Source organism: Macrobrachium rosenbergii, chromosome 53 (assembly GCF_040412425.1).
Source record: "Macrobrachium rosenbergii isolate ZJJX-2024 chromosome 53, ASM4041242v1, whole genome shotgun sequence".
Lineage (NCBI taxonomy): Eukaryota > Metazoa > Arthropoda > Malacostraca > Decapoda > Palaemonidae > Macrobrachium > Macrobrachium rosenbergii.
The window spans coordinates 32,799,452-32,809,451 of NC_089793.1; the positions used below are offsets into that span (position 1 = coordinate 32,799,452).

The 10,000-nt window shown below is 32.8% G+C and overlaps 1 protein-coding gene across 2 annotated transcripts in view; it reads right to left on the bottom strand.

Annotated features, from left to right (window-relative positions):
* The window catches only part of LOC136834403 (carbonic anhydrase-related protein 10-like), a 639,930-nt gene that overhangs the window by 26,603 nt on the left and 603,327 nt on the right, over positions 1 to 10,000 (bottom strand). For both annotated transcript variants that reach the window (XM_067096964.1, XM_067096965.1), the window contains one exon: positions 8,286 to 8,420. In XM_067096964.1, coding sequence (XP_066953065.1) covers positions 8,286 to 8,420 — 135 coding nt within the window. The remainder of the gene's footprint in view (positions 1 to 8,285; positions 8,421 to 10,000) is intronic.

A 10,000-nucleotide genomic window follows, 5' to 3' on the forward strand; every position in this document is an offset into this window, starting at 1 on the left:
CTTTCTGGGAGTGATGAGTCTCCTCACAAAATTATTTGTTCATGCAATTCTTCTTCTGAAACGAAATTCTTTTTAAGGAATGTATATTATAATTTTTAATTATCCTATATTTACACATAGTAATTTCTTTTTTAGTGATGCATTTCCTCACACTATTCTCTTTCCAGGAGAAATATGTTCACTTACAGTATTTGTGAGAGTTACGTATTCATCACGTTATTTCTATTATGTGTAAGATATTTACTTGAAGTATTCTCTCACGAACTGCGCGATTATTTAATTATGACTGATAATATATCCACCTATTTCTCTTGAGGCATTTGCCACATTGTTCAGATTCACTTTGTTTAGAGAGGATTCTTCGTTGCGATTATAATCCTTCGGTAACATGGATTAGCAGTGTCCATTTCTCCTGCATATTGTAAGTAGGCCATGTATTCACCCTAATTAATGGAAATGCATTAATTTCCAAGTAATATAAGGTAGTCACTATCAGGAAAATAAAACATTCATATATGTTTGAACACATGTGAACACAATTAACTGCAATCCAGTTGAAATGTACAACGGGCTAGATGTATTTTCAAGCACCTCCTTCTACAGTCGTCTCTCAGTATTGTGAACTTTAGGGGGATTGAAATATCGCCCCACATGGCATGAAAACCTTGCTTCTTCTGAGACGACAAGTACTGTGTTTTAGGTCAAAAGCTTTGATGAGAAATCAGTAAGTTCTGAATAAATTTATGATGATATTTATAGAGAATGAAAAGTTTTACCTATTGATAACTATAATCTGTTGTTTAGGACTGACGAAAAAAATATGTAGCCAACATCACGGAAGCTAACGGAGATCGGCTGCTCAAATTCAACTCATATTGGCACCGGCTGCTGATTTTTGCCGTCAGCTAGGGTAAACTGATTAAAGAAAGGGAAACTAGATGTAATAGAAAAAAAATCTCAGTGAACGTGCAAAAGGAAGTCTTGTATTATGGGGCCGATCTTTATTTAAGGATGTGTTATAAAACCTCTTTAGAAGAAAAGAACAGATAATCATACGACCTTCCTCAAACCAGGAAAGAAATTAAGAATGAAAGGAGGATTGGCAGATATCTATAAATGGTACATCATTGCTCAAGGAGGGTAAGGCGCTATAGATTACTGAGAAAAACTTGATTAAATCTGGAATAAAATGAAACTGAAACTGAAGATGTATAAAGGTGACAGGAAGAAATTTTTGAGATGACCAAAAAATTGCAATAAAAAAGGAGGAATAATGTTATCTGACTGCTAAAGTAGAGGAGACCAAAGTTGTTTTAAGAGTTGGCAAATCAGAAAAGAAATGAGGCAGAATAAGATGTGCGGGGGATGAAAATTTGATTCCCGAGAACTGAAAAACTATTTTCGTGCAGACTATTTCAAGACAACCAATTTTCCTGTTAAGTTTTCACCTGTCACTAAAAACTTCGCCAAACGTTTTCTGAATATTAGTGCAGCTGACTGACGTACACGCCAACATGCGTTCATTAATCAAACACAAACACACACATAAATAAATACACACACACACATATATATATATATATATATATATATATATATATATATATATATATATATATATAAATTATATTATATATATATATATATATATATATATATATATATATATATATATATATATATATATATATATATATATATATATATATATGAATTAAATCTTTTTTATCACACCGTGATTTATATGCAATCATGAAGCTACAAATGTCGTTTAATATCCAATTCACGCTACTTTGGGAATATGAAATATGAAATACATATTATGATGTAAATTCTGCCTAGAGATCCGATTTTCAATTTATCACTTTCAAAACCCTTACTAATATAAAAATACCATTACAGCTAGCGATAAATGACCCCTTTGATCCCACTATACGTAGACGAAAATAAAGGAAACTGCCTAATTAATGATTTCCAACTGGCATAACACTAACAAAGATCATACACGTTTAGGAGACTACGTAAAATTTCTCTTTATATATATACATGCACATAGACAATTCCATACATACCACAACAGGTACAGCTCTCTTATGAAGCAATATTCATATACACCATAAAGAGTAACGAATATATTCAAAGAAGAATCATAAACCGGTGGCATCTTAATAATATATAAAATATTCGAATACAATGACAAAAAATAATTAATTATTTATGAAGTCTAAACTTCTATATGCTTTAGCACATAGATGGATATAATAACAACTGTTCCAAATATACTTCATTAAATATTCCTATCCCGGCGCCCTATACACACAAAATAAATAAATAAATAAATAAAATAAAATATTGAAGTGAATTTCCTACGAGCAAAGCTCAATTATTAATAAGAACACGAGCGCTAGAGTGATTTGGAATGGTAATGCATATCATTACATTAAGCTTGAAAGATCTAAACTGAAATGAAGAATGATGAAACCTTCCTTTCTCGTGAGCCATTTTATCGGTAAAGAAAAGCCAAGCAAATAACTTCCGAAACAACGTGGAACGTCGAAGTTGACCGGCAATTGCTCTGCTGATAATAAATTCAGCAGCAACATTTTATGTCACATCCTCGCCGCTTGTAATGCTATGTCTCTTTCGAGGACCATTAGAAACTCCAAGTACCTGCAATGAACATGAAGTATGGCAATACATTTACAAAAACGCCAACAAAGCGTATTTCTTGATGGCAACTTAGGGCTTGAATTGCAATCGCTCTTCCTTTCATTGCACTTCTAAAAGTACAATTTCCGACGGGGAAAAGTCCCATATGGGAAAAAGAGAGACTTGGGAATTTGCCATTTTCATTTTAATTGGGATATGAATCGCATTTAATGAACGTGATAAACATCAATTGTGAAGCAATTGAAATCATTAAATGGACGGGTTGCTTTTTACGAGATAAACAGGGCACCGTTGAGGGGACGTATCCCTCCCCCCTTTTTTCCATTTTTTTCTGACTGCTTTGATGAGGAACATTTAATTACCGCTGTGTTGTGCGACTGTGTGTGGGGGCAACTTGTTTTCTACGGTAATGAAAAACGTAAGCACCCGTCTTTATTATACGCATACATGCATACATTATATTGTATATACAGTATATATCTATATATATATATGTATACATACACAAACACATATATTTATATATATGTATATATATACACACACATATAAATCTTTTCACTTTCTTACTCCTTACCCTTCTCTCCTTAAAGGGACTCGTGCCAGAAGGTGATATCTTTCCGGTCTGCGGCAACTATTTATGCTGTGGGATTCCTAGCCCCAAGGGCTACCTCATGGATGTTCAGGGAACTTACGGGTCAGGGGAATCTGGCATTAGTTTAGAGTCTTAGTTCAATAATGACTAGACCTAACATATTGAAGCTTCCTGTACACACACACACACACACACACACACACACATATATATATATATATATAATTATATATATATATATATATATATATATATATATATATATATATATGTGTGTGTGTGTGTGTGTGTGTGTGTGTGTCGAAAAAAGTGTGTGTAGGTAACACTTTCTGTATACTGGTTGTTTGATAAGGAAGCTGAATATGTTAGTTCTAGTCACTGCTTGAACGGGTGACCACAAAGTTATGCTAGATAAATTCCCTGAACATCCCTGAGGCAGCCCTTGAGGTAGGAATCCAACAGCATAAATATAACCTATACATATTATTAATCTTTGGGTGTGTGTGTTTGTGTGTGTGTATGTGTATATATATACATATGTATATATATTATATATATATACATATACATATATATATATATATATATATATATATATATATAAATATATATACACACACGTATGTATATATATATATATATATATATATATATATATATACATATATACTGTATATATATATATATATATATATATATATATATATATATATATATATATATATATATATATATACTCGTATATATGTATATATACCCGAAAGTTAATATTATGTATGGGTTATGTTTGATCATAAACATGTTTAAGAAGTGTATGCTTATCTGCATACAATTATGTTTTTTCGTGTATTTGCCTGCTTATAAGCGTACGATTTTATATCCGCAAATACTTTGCTTGATTATCAATGTACGTTTAATAACAAAAGTTAATAGATACCTGCGAGATCGTCCAATAAATATGTTTAATTTTTGCAGCTGAGATGATTTTTTACTGTAGTTTATATTATGTATATTTATTTACTGGTGTGATTGCAAACGTATAGTTTTTATGGATACATAATAATATATATCGCTGTAATATTATTTTATAGTGTGTTTGATTCTTGTCTTTTCAAATATAAAAAATATGTACGGGAGTGTCAACTTAGTTTTAAAAAAAACTTTATTTAAAATGATTGTATTTTATAATTACATGTCATCGTGATTTTCACCAGACAGAAATATTTAAGTATGATTACTAACGCAGAAATAAAGTCATGTATGTAATTGTATATATACATAGACAAGCATACAAGATGATTTACAACCTTCATAAGTAAGTGTCGACATATGATTTTGTATTTGCCTGCGTCTCAGTACTGGAATTTTCAACAATCATATAAATGAACAACTGAGAACGTATCAATCAACATATGAGTGATTATTTTACAATTTTGAAGATATAGGACGACGCTTACTCTTGTTCGAGTTTCATGTGATTAATCTTTTCACTTGTCTACGCACACACGAAAGATTAAATATGCAAAGACAAGCATATCTGTACTTGTACCAGTTCTCTGGAAAAATGCTCGCAAGAGAGCTGCATATACGGTCAACGATCACATTCAAGGATAGTATATTAGATAGTATGTGATGTCGCTTAACATTGTTATTACCAGGCAACAATGATATCATGAGACAGAAATTTTCTTTTAATAGAATTGTTCTTCCTGAATAGCAATTAACTTGGCTTCAAGTAGTGTTAAAGTACTAAAATTATCTGTTTATTGAGTATCATGTTCATGAAACCTGCAAAAACCCTGTTCTACTAAATGATGTTTTTTTTTTGAATTTGTTAAAATAAATTATTACAGTTGGTTAAGTGGAATCCAATCTTTAACCTTCAAAACTGTGCTTGCAAAACTCACCTAACCGATCATCAAAGCAATGCCAAGAAATTCAGATAACGCTCAACTTGTTTCTAAAACAAAACTCCAAAGAAAGGCCACGTTTCGTAAGTTTCAGAAGCATAAAAATTATATACACCATAGAATTTGAACTCATATCTCAAGAAAGTTCCTGATTAGATTTTTACATAGAAAAACAACGACCTAACTGGAATCAATTTGAGAAGAAAATAAATTTCCAAAACTACATTTATTTACAAACTTTTATGTAAATCAAGAAAAAGCGTTGCAGCTCCATATTATCATCCATGGTGCCCTGATATAATAGGATGATGGGGTCGACAGGCAAAAAATATTTCCCCCTCTCTTATCATGGTGAAACTACCGAAATTCTGTGGATCTTTGCCTAAAAGACTGATTTTTTTTTTATTAATATTTACTTTCTTCATCCAGGTAGGGTCTGACCTCGTGTTTCATATTCAGCAAGGTAACCAAGAATGGTATGGAAAGATCTAGGATCATTTGCAAAATTCAGTCATCTGTTATATTCAAGAGTTTCGTGATCGTCATTCACGCCAGCTAATAACTGACAACTTTCCCCCATTTTACAATATCTGCAAAATTCAACTCTAATTCCTGAGACTGCAACTAAATTACACATAAACAGGGCCTTCATTCCGTATGGATAAGGGAATATTTTTAAGGTTAAAAAAAACCAAGGTAAAAATACTGTGGTCAAGGCAAACATTCACTGCACATTAGTCTCCAAGTTTCTCTGTATAAAGTGCCCTGTTCAAGAGAGACAAGTAAATTGATATTAAATTAATACCTTTGCGCACTGATAGGTATATACATAAACAAACCAGTATATATACATACACCCACACACACATATATATGTATATATATACACACACACACACATATATATATATATATATATATATACATACATACGTACATGTATATACGTACGTATGATGAGAGAGATATAGACGATGGCCACTCCCGTATCTCATGAACACAGCTATGAATAAAAGTACTGGCCGCCATTTATAACGCAATCAATTAACCATACCCAATTTCACTACATTCAAACGTTTAATTACAATTATCACAATCACGCCGTTAATTGAGCGAGAAATAAATCCCACCTACGACTGAAAACTCTACCCAGTTTCCAAACACTGAATGAATGAATACCCTCGCTCCTTCTTCCCCAAGTCTTCTTTTCTTACTGAAGTAGCCAAGAATGAGAGGCTTTCCCTTGGAAGAATTTTCTGCCTTCCTCTGCATTTTTTTTGAGTTATTTAACCGCCTCTTTTTAACCCACTCCCCTTCCAAGACCTTGTCTTAGGCATTCATTCCCGTCTCTGTCACTTAAAATAAAAATAAGAATCTGCAACTGACTTTGCCAAAGTCCGAAAGGCGAGTCACTAAAACATGTCTGTGACTCAAGGGGAAACTCCCTTAACTTTTGTTTCGTTTTTCTGCTTTCTTTTTATCTTGTGGAGCGAAATCTATTTGTGTTTAGAGGAAGGAGGTCATCACCCACCGGGAAATAATGGCATTCTGTGGATAAAAGATGCACAGGGTTGGAGCTCAATATTCTTACTGTCTAATTTAAATTATAGATATGGATTATCATTCCCTTTCCTATCTGAAACATACTCACATGTGAGATCATAGGACAGACCTAACAATGTACCATGATGGGTTGAATACAGGAAACACAGGCACCGCAATTTCAATATAAGAAACAAGATTTTTTTTTTTTTGTATAATGTACAGTTCGTAATAAAAATTAAAAGCATATCAAAACCATATAAAAACAATCAGTATTATCTGAAGAACTAATCAATAACAACACACTCGAGCACCATATGAGAACATGCAGACGAGATAAAAAAACACATAAATGACCGTTACATAAACTTTCTTCGAGAGGAAACTACGCCACCGCCGGCAAAAAACAAAGAAATCTCATAATGATAGCTCGGGTGAAGCACAAGAACATCTCAAAAGTTATACCATTCTGGAACGTGCACTAACTTTTTTTCCTTTCTTTTCCCATTTTGACTTATTCTTTTTTGTCTTTCTTTTCTTAGATTTTTCCTTCTCTCTTTTCTTTTTTACTTTTTTCCCTCACGTCAATACAAACAGTCCCAAAGTCTGGCGTTGTAGCAAGTTTGTCTTCCGACCAACAAATTGTCTTATCTGAAGCTGCCACGGCCAAGTGAAAGAGTGTGGGGTAATGGCGCGTGAGAGGAACGGAATGCCCGGATGGAGAGACAGGAAAAAGAAGGAAAATAAGTCATTGTCAAAGGTCGGACACGACACTGCACACGAGGAAAAAAAATAAGGAAAATGCGAGTACGAAGGAACTCAGGTAAAAGAGATATTCGCAAAACGCATGCGATTGCGGTGCTGCTGAAGAAGGTTTGAAGAAGAAGAGAGAGAGAGAGAGAAAAGAAGAAGAAGAAGAAGAAGAAGAAGAAGAAGAAGAAGAAGAAGAAGAAGAAGAAGAAGAAGAAGAAGAAAGAGAAAGAGATAGAGAAAGAGAGAGAAAGAAAGAACATTTTGTTTGTGTATTTTCTGATTTTTTTTAATGTACGGCTTATCGATTTCTCAAATAAATACGTGATGAAATCTAGCAGAGAGAGAGAGAGAGAGAGAGAGAGAGAGAGAGAGAGAGAGAGAGAGAGAGAGAACATTTTCTCTTGATTTTCTGATTTTCCTCATGTACGGTTAATCAGTTTTTCAAATAATTATTTGATTAAATCTTACACCGTCGTTTCATACTCAATACAGTTCGGTTCAGTAGTATGTGCTATGAGGAGCTTGGAAAACATTTATCAATAATGAGTTTTAATAATGAGCAATAAATAACCTGCATTATAACCACAGCACTATCAAAAGTAAAACCACGACAAGAATGCAAAATAAGAACAATGTAAAGGAAAATATAGGCTACAGGAAAAAAAAGACGAAGAAGGAGCAAAAAGTAATTGCCCTGGTTAAAGAAAGCAAAACTCTAAACTTCAGAAATCACAAACCCTGAAAACCACCAAAAGATATACAGGAAAAAAAAAAGCCACCTACCAGAGCTAAACATACAGAGTGAACGGACTTACCTGTTTATTGTGAGTAAAGTGTATATTGGTGCGTATGGTCCTGTGGTGGGCAGTTTGAATCGGCCGAAAATTATTGGCAATTGGGGCGTTGGCTAAAGTCGAGTTCCCTTGTCTTAGTGCCCGCAGCTGCCGCATCTGAGGGTTTAGAGAGGAGAAAAGATTCAAGTGCTGATTCGTTTCTTGAAATGAACTATAAGCCTCAGGCTGAAATCCAAGAAAACTGGATTGATTAATTCTGGGAAGTAGAGTCGAAAGAACTAATATAGTCATTAGCGCAGTTAATAAATTTAGTGTCTCAAAAACTAATATAGTCATTAACAATGTCAATAAATTTGGCCACATGAAAAATAAAAAATCTTGATAGAAAATTTGTATAACATATCCACTCGGTCAATATATACTTCACCAATACAACCACTTTAAATCCAAAATGATTAAATATTTCACGAGAATTAAATGCTACATCCTCTCCGGAACTCTGGACAGACCCAAATACTGACTTCAACATATCAGCACAGCACACACTTTTCTTGTATATCATATGGATAAAAATATTATGAAACTAATAAGACGCATTAAAACATTCTCCAATAGCATTTTGCTATACAATCCAGTTTTTATTGAAAGAAAAGTTTTTTTTTTATCTAAAGGACTAAGGCTACGTATATTTGTTTATTGATCACATAACAACAAAGGGCACTGCAGCTGGAAATATAACGAGACAAATGGAAACCATGACATAATTTGTCAAGTTTTCGCAAATGACTGTGATGTATTTGTCGACTGGACGCTTCCCAACAACAAGAGGTCATCGCGCTGAAAAATAAAAATCAATATTGCCACCAATAACCAACACAAAGGAAAGCTACAAACGGCTAAGGGTTTTCAATTCGTTGGATTACTGATGGGTACAAAACAAAGGCTGCCCGCGCTGAAAAAAAAAACTGAAGTTGTAATGACCAAATGAATAAGAGTTAAAAAAAATACTAACAAGTTTTATCTATTTGTTGGTTTATAAAGTGATAAAATTGAAGAACGATATCCATGTCACTAATATATATATATATATATATATATATATATATATATATATATATATATATATATATATATATATATATATATCTTAGTGACCATGGATATCGCTCTCCCAGTTTTATCACTTTATAAATCAGCAAATAGATAAAACCTGTTAGTATTTTTTTTACCCATTATTCATTTGGTCATTACAACTTCAGTTTTTTTCAGCGTGGGCATTCTTTGTTTTGTGCCCATCAGTAATCCAACGAATTGAAAACCCTTAGCTATATTTATATATATATATATATATATATATATATAGTTATATATACATATATTGTATATATATATATATATATATATATATATATATATATATATATATATATATATATATATATATATATATCTGTGTAGGTACACACACGCACACACACACACATTCTCCCACTACAAGCATAAACAAATGAACAAAACCATTCATAATTCAGACAGAGCAGTACCCTGTACATGAAAACAAACATTATCTGATCAAAATTCGAATCTGAAACCGATGAGGTATGAAATCCGAGAGAATTATTTTGGAAGGAGGATAATGCACCTTACCTAAATAAAAAAAAAATGTGTACATATCATTATTCACCCACATACTCAAATGTTTGGTTAGGGCTGGACTAGACTTTGCGCACTGACTG